This window comes from Ornithorhynchus anatinus, chromosome 1 (assembly GCF_004115215.2).
Source record: "Ornithorhynchus anatinus isolate Pmale09 chromosome 1, mOrnAna1.pri.v4, whole genome shotgun sequence".
NCBI classification, from domain to species: Eukaryota; Metazoa; Chordata; class Mammalia; order Monotremata; family Ornithorhynchidae; genus Ornithorhynchus; species Ornithorhynchus anatinus.
The window spans coordinates 1,059,513-1,075,435 of record NC_041728.1 but is presented as its reverse complement, the minus strand read 5'-3'; the positions used below and the strand labels follow the sequence as shown (position 1 = coordinate 1,075,435).

The following is a 15,923-nucleotide window of genomic DNA, read 5'->3' as shown; positions in this document are numbered from 1 at the left end:
ACTGAGGCACAAGAAGTGAGGTGACTTTCCCAAGGCCACACAGCAGGCAAGTAGCAGAGCCGGAATTAGAACCCAGGCCCTCTGACACCCAGGCCGGGCTCTTTCCACTCAACCGTGCTGCTTTCCAGCCAGATCGAACCGAAGGGGGAGCCCCTGCTCCAACAGTCTCTTGAAGGAGATAATAATAATAAGAAAAATAATTATGGTATTTGTAAAGCGCTTGCTACGTGTCAAGCATTAAACGAAGTGCTGGGGTAGATACAAGATAATCAGGTTCCACATGGGGCTCACATTCTAAGCAGGAGGAAGAGGGTGAAAGTATTTTGAATCCCCATTTTGTGATGAATCCCCACAGAAGTGATTTGCCCAAGGCTACATAGCAGACAAGTGGCAGAGGAGCCGGGGATTAGAACCCAGGTCCCTCTGACTCCCAGGTCCATGCTGTATCTACTAGGCCTCGCTGCTTTCTCTCCCATTTGCTCCTCACAAATGAGAGGAAAGACAGAAGGGGGAAGGCAGGAGAAATGCAGATGGGGCTGAGTTAACATCAGGGGCCTCAAAGCCACAGGCTGGGAGCTGTGCCCCTCAGCTGGAGGATTCAGCTGGACGTAGAGTCAAGGGACACAGGGCCAATTTCCAGCAGAACTTAGAGAGAAGCAGCTTGGTTTAGTGGATAGAGCACGGGGCTGGGAGTCAGAAGGACCTAGATTTGAATTCTGGCTCCACCACTTGTCCGCTGTATGTCCTTGGGCAAGTCACTAGCACTGCTCTGGGCCTCAGTTCCCTCATCTGTAAAATGGGGATTGAGACTGTGAGCTCCATGTGGGACAGGGACTGTGTTCAACCCGATTTGCTTGCATCCACCCCAGCACTTAGAACGGTACTTGGCACACAGCAAGCACTTGACAAATACCACAATTATTATTGGGAGCAATAGAGGTTTGGTTCAGTTGGTCTCCCAACCCCAACACGAGGAAGGCTGTGGGCAGGGAATGTGTCTGCTTTACTGTACTCTCCCGAGCACTTAATACAGTACTCTTCCCACAGTAAGCGTTCAATAAATACGATTGATTGATTGACAACCTGTTTCCAGCTTTTCTGCCCAGGCAAAACATAAGTAGAGCCCTCTGCACACAGCAGGCGATCAGTAAACACCAGTGATTGGTTCCTGTCCACGGCAACAACAGAGCATTAGCTCTGGTATCTTGGTGTTTACAAACGTACACGGCTAAAACCAGGGACCTTCCCTATGGCAGATGTTTGGAGGTGATGTCTCTCAGCCATTGGGATACACTGTAATAATGATGATAAAAATGATAATAATCGTGGCATTTATTATTTACTATGTATCAACCACTGTTTTAAGTGCTGGGAAAGATACAAAATAATCAGGTCAGACACAATCCCTGTCCTACACAGGGCTTACAATCCAAGTAGGAAGTAGAACCGATATTGAATCCTGATTTCACAGGTGAGGACTGAGGCCCAGAGAAGTGAAGTGAGTTGCTCAAAGTCACACAGCAGGTATGTAGCAGAGCAGGGATTACAAGCCAGGTCCTCTGACCTCCAGGCTGGTACTCTTTCTACTAGGCCATGCTGCTCCTCAAATTCATTAGTGTTGAAATCCTAGCCCTGGGCACAGCCTCATTCTCTGGTCCTGGGAGCCCCAGTCCTAGCCCCTGGCACAGTCTCATCCCCCGGGACCCAGAGTCATGGTGCTAGCCCTACCCTGGGTGCCAGCCAGGACTGACCTCGGCGATTGCAGCAGCTATGAAGGCACTCGTGCTGTGGGGAAGCAGCATGCCCTAGTGGAAGGAGCACGGACCCGGGAGGCAGATGATGTGGGTTCTAGTCCTGGCTTTGCCACTTGTCTCCTGTCTGACCTTGGGCAAGTCACTTCACTTCTCTGGGCTTCAGTCACCTCATCTGTAAAATGGGGATTAAGACTGTGAGCCCCATGTGGGACAGGGACTTTGTCCAACCTGATTACCTCGTATCTACCCCAGCACTTAGAACAGTGCTTGACACACAGTAAGCATGTAACAGATATCAAAATTATTATGATTATTGTCTAGAAACGAGATTCCACAGTTTACCCCGAAGGAATGTCAATCCCCATCAGCCAGGCCTCTTACGTCCCTTCCCCAAGATCCTGTTCCTTCTACCATGGTCGTCCTGAAAAAGCAAAAGGTGAAAAGACCACAACAGAGCTCTCTCAAAACAACTAGAGCCTGAAGTCCTTCCTGAGCAGGTGCCTGTCACAAGCTGCCAGGCCTGGAATTTACTTGGAGCTCCATGTGGAATAGGACTGGGTCTGACCTGATTATTTTCTATCTAGCCCAGCCTTTAGTACAGTGCTTGGTATATACTAAGCATTTAACAAACGCCAGAATTGTTGCGATTCCAGAGAGGAGCAGTCGGCAGGGTCACCATGAGGTTGCCCTCCTGCCCCCCACCGCTGGAGAACTCTGAGTAACTCTTCTTTGCTTCACAGTGAATCTTCCTCCCATTAGATTGCACGCGAGTGTACTCTTCCAAGGGCTTAGTACAGTACTCCGAATACCACTCATTGATTGAAAATGATTTTTCTGCTCATTCTAGACTTAATGGGGGAAGTCTTGATTTTTGAGTTAAGATTTTAACACAAAAGGCGCTGCGTTCATGGTCTCCTTTAATATTCTGTTCTAAAGATTAGTTTCCAATAGGAAGCTTTTGTGTACCCCCATTCAGGGGTTTGTTTGGCAGGAAAGAACATGTTAACTGTGAGTTAGGAGTTCCAGCATTCCAATACTGGGTAGGCCAGAGTCTGCTATTCTCATTTTCTGTGTTTTGGTTAGGAATCAAATGCTTGTTTTACCCATTTGAACTAGACAGATCCGCCTTGATCATCATTGTTTTTGTTTCCTATGGACTTAGCATGTGCCAAGTGCCAGGGTATTTCTATTAATGTCTGTCTCCCCCGCTAGACTGTATGCTCATTGTAAGCAAGGAATGTGTCTACCAATACTGTCATACTGAACTCTCCCAAGCACTTAGTACGGCAAGTACTCTGAATACAGTACCTGCTCAATAAATATCATTGATGATCATAAACACCTCTGATGATAAAAGGCACACACAGTTACTCCCATTTTACAACAGAGCCCACCAAAGGCAGAGAAAACATAGGCATCGCGCCCCACCACTGACCTGCAATAAGGCCTGAGAATGTCTAAGTGCCCAGGGTATGGGCCATGGTGAGAGAAAGTGGGGCTCCAACTGGGTGACCATACTCAGGTAGACAGAACAACCATGTTACTGGCAGAAAAATTATACACTTTTTAAGGGGACTGAGAAATGATTTCCCGAAGGTCTTTTTCAGAGCAAATACCCATACTTATTACTCCTGTGTGTGTGTGTCTGTATAGATATAGATATGTCTATAGATATCTATATGTCTCTATAACTAAATATACCTCCATACATACACATAGCTGTAGATGCATCTGTATCTATGTATATAGACACATATATATATATCTATGTATATGTATGGAGGTATATTCATTTATACAGCGAGTCATTTACTCTGATCCCACTGCTGATGATGGTGGTGGGTCTACCTCCCCCAGTTACAATGGACGTTCCTTGTGGGCCGGGAATATGTCTCCAGCTTCCGTTGCACACCCCCTCTCTGTTCCCCCTGACACTCAGTAGAGAGCATCACACTCAGTGAGCATTCAGTACATGCCAAAGTTACTGCTACGGGATGGAGAAAGGACCATCTGCTGAGTTGGACTGTGATTCCTGTATCGGGACCAGTCTCGGTGTTAAAATGTGTGGCTGCCCCCGGCGCTGATCTCTGGGTCCGCTTCCATACGTGAGGCCGGAAGAATACCTCAGGAGGGGATGGCGGCCCAGTTCACACACCTGAGGAAGTGGTGGCTGGTTACCAACAGGTTCCACGCCAGTGAAGGGGAAGTCATTGTAGCATTGACCATTAGCGGGAGAGCCATTAGGGGAAACTTTCCTAACAGCAGAGACTGTGACTGTGTCTGTCCCTCTGGCTTCCTGAGCCCACTCACTGCTCACTGGACCCCGGAACGATCTGTTCCTCAGCATCTGGCGTACCGGGAAGAATTTTTTGTTGGATCTTCACAGACGCAGCCACTGCGGATGGAAATCTGTGGGTTCGAGAGTGGCCTCCAGGCAGGGGGTGATGGCGTTCGGTCTGTCCTACCTTTCACGGATCCCAGAATCCGTCCATCCCAGTCATGTCTGGCTTAGCTTTCTGGGGCATTTGTATTTCCAAAAATGGGATCTCCAGAAAGGCAACATTCTGCGGGAGTCTTGTGGCAGGCGCCTGAGGTCGATGGGAGGAAGAGTTGACCTGAATTTGCATCGTGCTTTTCTTTTTCCACTGTTCCTCCCGTCTATTTTCTAAGCAGCACCCTGATTCAGTTTGCCCACCTGCAAACTTGGGAGTGCTCGCCCCCAACTCTCACAGTTGTCGTGAGGACAGAATGCAGTGTGTGTCAGAGAAGAACAGTGAGTCATTTTTGACTTAGTTCCAACCACTGTGCCTCATTCTACCTAGTGCAAAAGAGGGCCCCTCACACTTGAAAAATGACACAATTCAGAACCCAATTCAAAAAATGAAATGAAAACGCATTTTCTTTTCAAGCTCTTCAATGTTCCGCTGGACACTGCTTCACCACTATTTTCTCAGATTTTACCACAAAACAATATGGTTACTTCAGAAGCAAGAAAAAAAACCCAGGAATATTAAAAAGAAGCATGCAAGGGCGGTGTCCTGGCTTCCTCCCTTTAGGGGAAGAGTTCTGCATGGCGTTGCGGACCCAAATCTGGGCTATGGCTGGCCAGGGGTGTAGTTACTTTGGGCTGGGCCAACCTCCACTTCTTAAGGGCCTTCAATCCTTGTCTGTTGGCCCCCTCGCAAACGAACCAAAACTGCTCAGAAGCCTTGTGTGAAATTGAGTGATTTGGAGAGGGAGAATGGAGGGTCTAGGCCCTGCCTGGCCATCCGCAGAGCAGCTTGAGTCCTTCCCAGGCCACGGTGCCTGCCTTATGGGCTGGGAAAGAAGTGGTGGCTGGGAGTCTTGCCATCAGGAGCCCTGGTTCTGGTCCGGAGCTCTGGTCAGGCCTGCAGAGGGACTCTGGGCCGGGCCCCTAACTCTTCTGGCATTTGGTTTCCGCGTCTGGAAATTGGGATTGTTCCTGCCTCAAAACCCTCCCCGCTTCCTGTGACACAGAGAGGATGAATGTTTTGAACCAAGAGGCATCCTTTTACCCTGTGGGAGAAGATGATGCATAAAACAAAGCGTGGGCGGTGGTGTCAGGAAAGGGCTCGGGCTACACGATGCTGGAAAATCCGGCTGGACTGATCCTGCCCAATTCGAGGAATTCCTGATGCCCAATGCCTTGGCTCCCTTGAGCCTCCGGGATCCATTTTCCCTCCTGGTGCCTGGAGGGAACCAAGGGATGAGTTTGTCCCTGCTCCTGGCCAGAGGCAGCCAGTGGTTTGGGCCACTTTCACTGCGGGGAGACAGCCGAGCCAAACCTGGCCACCAATGTCATCATCACAAGACACTGCTTTGCTGTGGCCCGAGCCACTTAAAACTTGAGAAAAAACATCTATTCCAAAGAAGAGCAGACCTGGCAAAGAAACACACTTAATAGTACCAGGTAAGGGTCCAAACAGGGCTCTAAATACTTCAGAAATGAACCACCCTCATGAAAATGGCGGGCACTCGCGCTCTCTCTCTTTCCTCCCTCCTGGTAAACCACGACACACGTTGCTCACTGCTCTACAAAAACCCCAGTCCCATTGGCAAAAAGGCTCTCATTGAGCCACGGCTCACTCCTCCATCCCCTTGGCTCTAGCTGGCTGCTCCTAAATGCCCGGGGGTGGGCAGGATCCTAGAAGGGAAAGAAAAAGTAGCAGAGCAAACAGAAGACCACGAACCCGAGGGCCCAGTTCACAGAGTAGATGTAGATGATGACCATGTCCATGTCAAGCCTCCAGCCCCGGCCATCCTCCTCAAAGTGCAAGTAGTCCATCCGGTGGGCCCCGTGCGGGAACTGCCTCCTCGTGACCGGGTCTGCCCGCCCGGGGAATCCTGGGACAAAGCAGAGATGCACACGTTAAATAAACCGGGAGCAGAAAGCAGTGTTAGGCACACAGTGGGCCCTCCATACCGAACCCCAACTGCCTGACCACGAAGGGGCCGGCTGGTCTAAAACATCTTGTGTGTCTCCACCAAAAGGACAGGTAGTGCCTCCGTTCTGTCTATTGTATGCAAGAACTGGCACTTGTGATCAGTAGAGAGAGAACGAGAGAATCCACTTGGCTCTCTCCATTTCCTCCATGGCCAGACACCAGAATGCCGAGGAGCACCAAAAGCTCTGTGCAACACATTCGGCTCTGCACAAGTTCAACTCCAGAGAGGAGAAGAGCAACAATGCATTTCACGGCAAGCAGCTGCCTTTCGGAGTGTCTTATACACATATTGCTCTAAATTCACAGCCTAGGCTCTTTGGGCCAGATTTGCGACCTCTTTCTGGCTGAAGTTTAATCAATGAACACGCAGAGGGTAACTAACAGACTCATCACGCAGGAACAGAAAAGGAAAGCTGACACCAGACACGGCGGAAGATTCAGGGTGATTGCCTATCTGAAAAAGGGAAGCACACTTTGTATTTCCAAGGCAAGAGTCATTGTGGAATTGGATGTGCTATCTAAAAACTGCTCTTTGAGAATGCAGAGTGATTACATTATAAAGTCTAATTTAAGATATGTTTAATGTCGGCTTGCTTAAAGTAAATCTCATAGACAGACAGAATCAGGGATTGTATTTATTTGTCTAAATCTTCTAGGCTTCAGCAACTATCCAATCATAACTAATGTCACTAAATGTTTGCATAATTGGGCTCTGATTAAATGATGATGCCAAGTGGTGGAGGCAAAAATAGCCTTCTGGTGGTTTTTTTTCCTCATGTATTTATCACAGGCGGGGAAATAAAAAAAACTAAATCACACATAACAGTCTGGATTAGGTTCCTCCAAAGAGAGAAAGAGAGTAATAAGAAACTGCGGATTTATAGATAAAAAGCCAATAATTAAACTAAATGCAGCATGGCCTAGTGGAAAGAGCCTGGAGACCTGGGGTCTTCTGATCCCAGCTCTGCCACTGGCCTGCAGTGTAATAATAATGACTGTGGTGTTTGTTAAATGTTTACTAAGTGCCAAGCACTGTACTAATTAAGTGCTGGGGTAGAGACAGGATAATCAGGTCAGATATAGTGCCTGTCTTACATAGGACTACTAGTTGAAGGGGAGGAGGGAGAAAAGGTATCATCTCCATTTGACAGAAGAAGAAACTGAGGCACAAAGAAGGTCACATAGCAGGCAGGCGGTGCAGCTGAGATTTGAACCATAGGCCAGCCACTTAATCTCTCTGGGCCTCATTTTTCTCATCTTTAAAATGGGGATTAGATAACCTGCTTTCTCCACAAATTGCAAGCCCTGTGTGTGTTCCGGTTACCTTTTTATCTACCCTGGCGTCTAACACGATGCTTGGTAATTAGTGCTAAATAAGTAACATTATTATTATTCCAGCTAAGATGAAATTTAACAGCAAATATTAAATCATTCAAGCACTAGAAATCACAGTGGAGAAAGCCGGCTTTCAGTTGGGCAGTTAAATTTTTAACAGACAGAAGTTGTAGTATTTACTGATCATCCACTGTACTAAAGTACCTGAAATACCCTCAAACCTCTCCCAGCAAATCCTCACTATATGTTTTTCTACAACATTGTTGGGGAACGAGGGAGCACTTTGCTCACAGCCCGTATCTGCCTTGGTACAGCACGCTCCGGTGTCGGAAGAGATGGTTGTGCCCATACATGCCATTTCAGTAAAGGCGTGCATACTCCAAATTTTCTTTCTTCAAGAACATCACTCCTAGTTAGAGAACTGAATCAGAGCCAGGCGGCACCGGGTGACCAGAAATATCTGAGCTGGTAAAATCCAGCGAGCGCTATGCTATGAGGTGACCGGCTGAAGCCACACCCCACCGGGCACGGCGCAGACCTTGGACTCCGCCAGCCTAACGAATCTGGCTCCGGTGGCTCTGGTTAATGGCTGAAAAGGTGTCGGAGTGGCTACTTGGCATTGATTTTTTTTTAATATAGCCACGCTCTGTAAAAGTCCTTCCGGGATCCCCTGCTGAAGATCGATCTTTTCCATTATAGCATCAATCAGTTGTGTAAAAGGAATCCGGTGGAAGAAAAGTTGGACTGGAAACAGGCACCCGGGGGCTACACGGTTGTTGGGGAACGATGTCGCTGTTACCCGTGCTCCCCCCAAAATAATTTTCTGGGTTTCCAAATGAGCGCCGTGAATCCGAGGAACCCTCTGTGGGGAAGCAAGGCAGGATGTTCTGGGGAGGGAGATCATCCAGCCACCTGCTTTTGGCTTCGCTCCAACCAGGAGAGACTTGAAGTAAACATCCTCACAGTTCCACTACATGTCTCCTCCCCTACCCTCCAGAAAACGGGGTAAGATGCAATGAGAAAGACCTAGACACAGCCTCATCCAAAGCCCTAGAGGCAACTGTTCAAGAATTGCTCTGAGCACCCTACAGGCACAGTCTTAAGAAAACATGTAAATGATTGTAGTAACGGTTTCACCGCCTCAGCCAAATGATACAGGCTGACGATAAATCTGAAAAAAAAAAACTAGGGAAGCCATACGTACAACCCATAATTGGCACTGGGCACACAGAGCTCAACACAGAGTCCTGTGGCAGGGACCGGGTCCTGACCAATGAAGAAATGGTAGGTGCATCTTGCAGTAAAAAAATTCCTGTTCGCAAGGCCTCAACCTAACTCTTTCAGCCCTTCCACGCTGACTAGGACCAGTGTAAAATGCTCTTAAATGTAGCCACTTCTAAGGCAGACCCCGCAGCTGCCGATAAGACCCCCAAGGAATCTGTGAAGTGTTTTCACTGTCAGGCCATTAGTTTAGCCCAAGTTATTAGGCCAGTGAACAGTTCAGCCTGGTTTAAACAACAACGATCGATGTCACAAACTACAATTGGCTTGGCCCTGCACCTCAGAATAGACTTGACTAGACAAATTTATTAGAAAATTGGCCTAATAAGGTTTTTTTTTGCACTAAAGTCATGAAGAATTTCAGGCATAACTAGCCATTGTGGGATTTGTTCACTCAGGAACCCAGTGTTCTTAAGAAATATCATTTTTTATGGAGATTTTTTTTCCAAGAAAGGAACTAACTCTCCCTTCCTCTGTGAGCTTTCTATTCCCAATACTTTATTTCAGGTTTGGGGTGAAGACCAGCTGAACTCAAGAGCAGAGCCAAATCCCTGCTTTCACCAGCTGATACACTAACACTACATTTCCATAAAAAGGTTTATATGCAAAAAATAAAAGCTTTGTATTAAACTATGGCTGCCTCAAAATCTCTTTCCCCTACCATTCTACTCTGGAGAACTTCCCACCACTGAAATCTTCCATTCTTTTGATCAGCAGAGTCAGCGGTGTGGAATAAGGAATGCTTCCTCTCATTACAGTCCGGTTTGGCTACAGCCAGATGAGTCGCCACTCTGCGCTAGGGAGCGTCCTGTCGAACCCGTGGGTGTTGGAAGAAACAGCCTTAGCGCATGAAGGTGGTGTCACTTAGAGTGCACGTACCATAGCATGAGGTTTCCTCAGTATGAAGATTGTCACCAGCACAGACCCCCGGGCCACTGGAGAACTGTTTCTGAAAGACCACACGACTGTGCTCTCGGAGGCCGTGGGAAGGTCAGAGGCCAGAAGTAATGTTTCTTTGCTTCCACACAGGGTGATGCCCCAGGAAAGCTGTCTTCCCATTTGGCTCATTCCAGTTTCCCAGCACTCCTTGTGGAGCTCAAAGTTTAGTTTGGGAAGGAGGGTGGGAAGAGAGGCCCAGCTAGACTCACCATGGGGGCCTAGATCAAGACAGACCCTTGGCTGTGGTGTAGGTAGAGATTTTTCAGAACCTGAATCTACTCAGTATTGAATCTCTAGTCATTTACCCTGACCACTGCCTAACTGACCAATGGCCCTAGAATTGGAAAGCAGTGTGGCCTAGAGAATAGAGTCCGGGTCTAAGAGTCAGAGGACCTGGGTTCTAATCCTGACCCTGCCACTTGCCTGCTGTGTGACCTTGAGCAAGTCACTGAACTATGCCTCAGCTTCCTCATCTGTAAAAATGGGGATTAAATCCTACTTCTTCCTATTTTGAGCTGTGTGTGGGATTGGCACCGTGTCCAATCGCATTATCCTGTATCTTCTCCAGTGCTTAGTATAGTGCTTGGCACACACTTAAATGCTTAATGAGTGCCATAATAATAACAGCAACTTTCGAACCTTGAAAACATCTGATACGGCCAGGGTAGCTAGGAACTCTTTCTCCACCAAAGAATGGCTATTCCAAGCCCGGATCAGTGTCGAGGCTCCAGAGCTGATGGCCGGGAGGATTTCACCGCACTTTGCAACAGTGAAGTAAGATGATCTGGACTGGTCCATTTATGCAGAAGGTAAGAGTGAACTTAACTTCCCAGAAACAAGACTTCTAGATTGTAAGCGCGTTGTGGGCAGGGATTGTCTCTCTTTATTGTTGAATTGTACTTTCCAAGCACTTAGTACAGTGCTCTGAACACAAAAAGCGCTCAATAAATACGAATGAATAAATGAATGAATGAATGACAGGAAGAGAGGAGAAGCTAAGAGTCGTGACATCTGCTGGCAAAATATATTTACAGATTCCAAACCGGGGAGGACACTGCTGACAACACGGGAGCAACAGGTTATCCCTCGAAGATTCAGGCAAAAGCCTGAAATCTGAAAGGAAAGGGGCAGCCCACCACGCAATCAGCAGAAATCGGGTGTTGAGGGGATAGGTCCGGGGGGCGGGGGGGGCTTGGATGAGGCAAAAGAAGAAGGTACCAAAAGGCAGGAGTTAGAGCAAACCAAACTTGTTGACAGGCTTGGGAAAAGGAAAAGGGGATGTCAGAGAGAGTAACTGAGATGTGGACCCCGCCTTCTGACCCCGGCCACCACCCTGCATGCCCCGGGGAGCCATGCCATGGCTCTAGTTGCCAGGGGAGCCAACTGATGCTCTGCCCCCACTGGAATGTGAAGGTGTTTCCTGCAACTGGGAGAGAAGAAAGTTGATGAAAGGTATATGGAAACAGCTCTAAGTTGGCATGGCCCTAAGACCGATAGCAGATAACAGTATTTCCACTAACAGAAGATTGGCACCGAAATCCTAAAATGGACTGCCATGACCCCGTATAACTCTCAGCTTGGCTTGAGTCCAAACCAGGGTATGAGCAGGCTGGGGGAATCACCAAGACATGGAAAGTGAACCAGTGCTCAGGAGAGAGATGAAAATGAATTGAGCCTGGGCCAAGACCTGTACAGGCTGGGGGTCGGGCAAAAGGGTGATGCTCTGCTTACTAGGCCTCCAACTGGCTTAGGGCCTATCCTTTCATCCATTCATTCATTCATTTAATCATATTTATTAAGCGCTTACTGTGTGCAGAGCATTGTACTAAGCGCTTGGGAAAGTACAATGCAGCATTACAGAATGACATTCCCTGCCCACAGTGAGCTCACAGTCTGGGAGCAGGGAGATAGACATCGATACAAATAAACAGACATCAATATAAACAAATAAAATTACAGATAGATACATAAGTGCTGTGGGGTCGAGGGGGAGAGCAAAGGGAGCGAGTCACGGCGACGCAGAAGGGAATGGGAGATGAGGAAAAGTGGGGCTTAGTCTCGGAAGGCCTCTTGGAGGAGATGTGACTTCAGTAAGGTTTTGAACGGGGAGTGAGTGATTGTCTGGTGGATTTGAGGAGGGAGGGGGTTCCAGGCCAGAGTTAGGACATGGGCCGGGGGTCAGCGGTGAGAATTGTTGAATTGTACTTCCCAAGGGCTTAGTACAGTGATCTGCACACAGTAAGCACTCAATAAATACGATTGAATGAATGAATGAATGACAGGTGAGATCGAGGCACAGTGAGAAGGTTAGCACCAGAGATGCCAAGGGTGGGGGCTGGGTTGTAGGAAGAGAGAAACGAGGTGAGGCAGGACAGGGCAAGGTGATAGAGTGCTGGCACTGTCCGGGCACTGTCTCGCTAGGCGATGCCCCCGGCATTCTGCACTTTCTCCAAAGTAGCTCCGTGGGCACTCGGCCAGCCCCTCAGATATGACCCAAGCTATTATACAGCATCCCGACCAGACGTGACCCACTTGACCAGGGCCCGCAGAGCACCGGGTGAGTGATCTGGGCGGCGGATCCGAGCGGGGTTCCTTACCTCCAAACAGATGAAACGTCTTTCGGCAGCTGGGGAGTGGCCATTTTGCTAAGTTTGACTTCTGAAAGCTCTGCTTGATCTTTGAATACTCCTCTGGGAAAACCGCTTTGGTTGCATTGTTCAGATCTGAAGGGAAAGCCAAACGCGCTGGGATTACAGCATGAATTCCTTCCACACAAGGGGCTTAGACAGGGGAGAAATCAAGGCTAACTCCTCGTGACAAGCCCTGCGCGTTACCATCTGTCCTTCGTTAACACCCGACGCTCCGCTGGCTCAAGCTGGCGAAGAGTCCGTTAAGGCCAGCCTTTTCTAGGTCAGCGAATTCAGGGCCTCCACTGCCCCGCACAGCCTGCTGAGAGCCGGGCAGAACACCACCACAGGGAATTGGCTGTCGGCTCTCTCACCTGCTCACAGGTGGTGAGAGGGGTGGCTGTTCCTAAAGAACGGACAGCTCCCGGGAGCGCTGGTCCTCCCGGCACCCGCTTTCGGCTGCCCGATGAGATATCACAATTTCTAGCACCGTGGGCACCTCTGCAAGACTGGAGCCTGGGAAGAAGGGCGGGGAGCGGGTATCTTAGCAATAGAGGGAAGGAAAGAGAGGCCTGCGGTTTGTAGGGAGATACAGGGATACATCTTTGTCCCGGGTTTCTTCATTTTGGGGAGCATCAAAGCATAGGGTGTCCTGTCCGAATTGGCCACTGCCTCTTTTCTTCCAAATTAGTTGGCCACCGACGATCGCTCACAAGATGTGAAATTCCACCTCGAGACCCAGGCGAACAGCTCATTCGCCCTGTTGCCTCACAGGCAAGTGGAAGGGAATCAGCGATACAGGTATGACCCCCTCCAGCCGCAGCCTCCTAACCACGCGCTCTGTTGGGGGAGGAACACGCCCAGGAAGCAGCTGAATCTGTGGGTCTGCCCTGCTGCGAGTGATCACAGACGTCCCCGGGGACGCTCCGGGGGAGTGGGGAACGTGACGTGTGAGCCCGAGGAGCCGCTGAGCTGGGGGCAGAGGGTGACCATAAGGGCAATGGCACAGGCGGGACAGAATCTCCAGAAGAAGGATGGGCTCAGGCAGCTGTGCTGGGATCAAACGCCAGGAAAGCCGGTCCCTGTTACCTCACGGAGCTCAGAGCTCTCGCCTAAATTTTCTCTCGCAAAGAGGCTGGCAGGGAGCACCATTCACTCCCCTGACCCGCTGAGAAACAGAGTGGCCTAGTGGATAGAGCCCGGGCCTGGGAGTCAGAAGGACCTGGCTAATCTCAGCTCCGCCACTTGTCTGCCACTTGTTTGACCTTGGGCAAATCACTTCACTTCTCTGGGCCTCAGTTACCTCATCTGTAAAATGGAGAGTAAGTCTGTGAGCCTTCTGTGGGACAGGGACTGTGTCCAATCCGATTATCTTGTATCTCTCCCAGCACTTAGAACAGTGTCTGGCACATGGTAAGCACTTAAATACCATTATTATTATATAATAATGATAATAATTTAATAATAATAATTTGAAGTTCCATTTCCTCATCAGATTGGGCAACAGGGAACATGGATCTCAGCACCTCAACATCTCACTCCAGGAAGGAGTTTGACATATCAGGTCTAAGAGCTTTAGGAAATAAAGAGTAAAGACTTCATCAACTGTCTCCAAACACACCATTCACTGTGGTTCTCCTCTGTCTGAAAGTTTGCCAGGAAATGTCTGACCTCTCTCAGCTGTTCTGGCTGCACAGATCTTCAGTTCCTTCGCTGAGGTAGGTCAAGAGCCAGTGAATTTGTTTGCTTGCTCAGTGCCAAGCAGGAAACCCACTGTGAGTGGGTCTTGGGGAGCTGATCTTTCAAATCGTTCCTAGTCCGGGAGACAACGGGTAGATGATGGGACTGAATGTAAAATCCTAAGTCGCTCTGACCCATCTTCTAAGGGAACGGAGAGTGTGGATGATTCAGTGCCAACCATCCCCACTAATGCAAAAACAACTCAGGCACCCACCCTGCTGGCACTGGGCCATCCCTTCCCTCTCCTTATCTCATCCCAACCCTAAACAGAAGTCCTAGGACACCTGGGTATTACTACCTGATCTCCCAGTGGGTATTTGACAGCAACCTTGGGGTCCGAGTGAAGCTCACCCCGAGGGGCAAGGGGCCAAGAAAGGTGACGACTACATTTCATGGGCACAGTGTGCAAGAAATTCTCTTCCAAGACACGTGCACTCATGGCTCCAACTTCCCCGTCAACAGTGTCATCTTGGAAGTGAAGGGCAGGTCGGTGTGGGGCGGAGAAAGGGTGACATTTATATAAAGTGAACTGGACTCCGACCACGAGAAATGGGCGAGGAAGGCCACACGAACAGCCGCGAATGCTGGGGACGGCCTTTGACAGTTTTTACAACTTGCTTGAGGCCACTCTAAAATTTTTTTGCACGGGAAGGGGGTGAGGAGGTAGAGCCGCGACCTAGGGGTCTGTAAGAGAGGGAGAAAGTTCGAGACAGCCACCTGTCTGGAAAAAGACCCTGCTGATGATGGTGCGGCACAGAGGGCAGGGCGTGCTGGCGGCGTTGTCCTTGGCCAGGGTGCGGAGGCAGGGCTCGCAGAAGATGTGCTGGCACGGAGAGCACATGTAGGGGTTGAAGTAGACGTCCAGGCAGACCGCACACATGTAGCTCTCTTTTTCCTCCGCGCACTCGTGGTCTTCGTCCAGGCTCGTGTCCTCATTCGATGTCTACGGGACAAAAGGCAAGGAGATGTTTTCGGTTTGGACTGGTTGGGGCCGGTCGGGACTGAATTAAGAAGTGAGTGGTCTGAAGCCCCCAGTGGGGGCTGGGCACCGTACAGAGTAAGTGGGAAGGGTACAGCAGAAGCACAAGAAATAGTCCCTGCTTACAGGGCACTCGGGTGGCCTCAAGCATCGACAACAAATCTGCCCTCACATCTGAAACAGCAGGAGGAGCAGAAAGGCCGTCGGTGCAAGCAGAGGGGAGAAAACAAACGAGGCATGCTAAAGACACACGTCCTCCAAGGGGCCTTCCCTGACTTAGCCCTCTCTGCCTTTTCTTCAGCTCCCTTCTGTGATGCCCTGACTTGCTCCCTTTATTCATCCCCCCTCCCAGTCCCACAGCACTTAGGTACATATCTTTACATATGATCCAGAGAAGCAGTGTGGCTCAGTGGAAAGAGCACGAGCTTGAGAGTCAGAGGTCATGGGTTCTAATTCCGGCTCTGCTGCTTGTCATCTGTGTGACTTTGGACAAGTCATTTCAATTCTCTGTGCCTCAGTTACCTCATCTGTAAATAATAATAATAATGGCATTTGTTAAGCACTTACTGGGTGCTAAAAACTGTGGGGATTAAGACTATGAGCCCCACGTGGGACAACCTATTGCCTTGTACCCATCTCAGTGCTTAGAACAGTGCTAGGCACATAGCAAGCGCTTAACAAATACCATTATTATCATGATCTGCAATTTATTTACATTGGTGTTTGTCTCCTCCTCTAGACTGTAAGCTCCTTGTGGGCAGGGAATTTGTTATATTGCTTGCTCATTCAACTGTATTTATTG

At 49.1% G+C, this 15,923-nt stretch overlaps 1 protein-coding gene across 1 annotated transcript in view; it reads right to left on the bottom strand.

The window, feature by feature from the left end:
* Positions 1 to 4,650: 4,650 nt before the first annotated feature.
* Positions 4,651 to 15,923, bottom strand: part of RNF180 (ring finger protein 180) — a gene marked incomplete at its 5' end in the record, with an annotated part of 42,440 nt that continues 31,167 nt past the window's right edge. The window contains 3 exons of the mRNA XM_029047101.2: positions 4,651 to 6,119; positions 12,373 to 12,498; positions 14,860 to 15,085. Coding sequence (XP_028902934.2) covers positions 5,920 to 6,119; positions 12,373 to 12,498; positions 14,860 to 15,085 — 552 coding nt within the window. The remainder of the gene's footprint in view (positions 6,120 to 12,372; positions 12,499 to 14,859; positions 15,086 to 15,923) is intronic.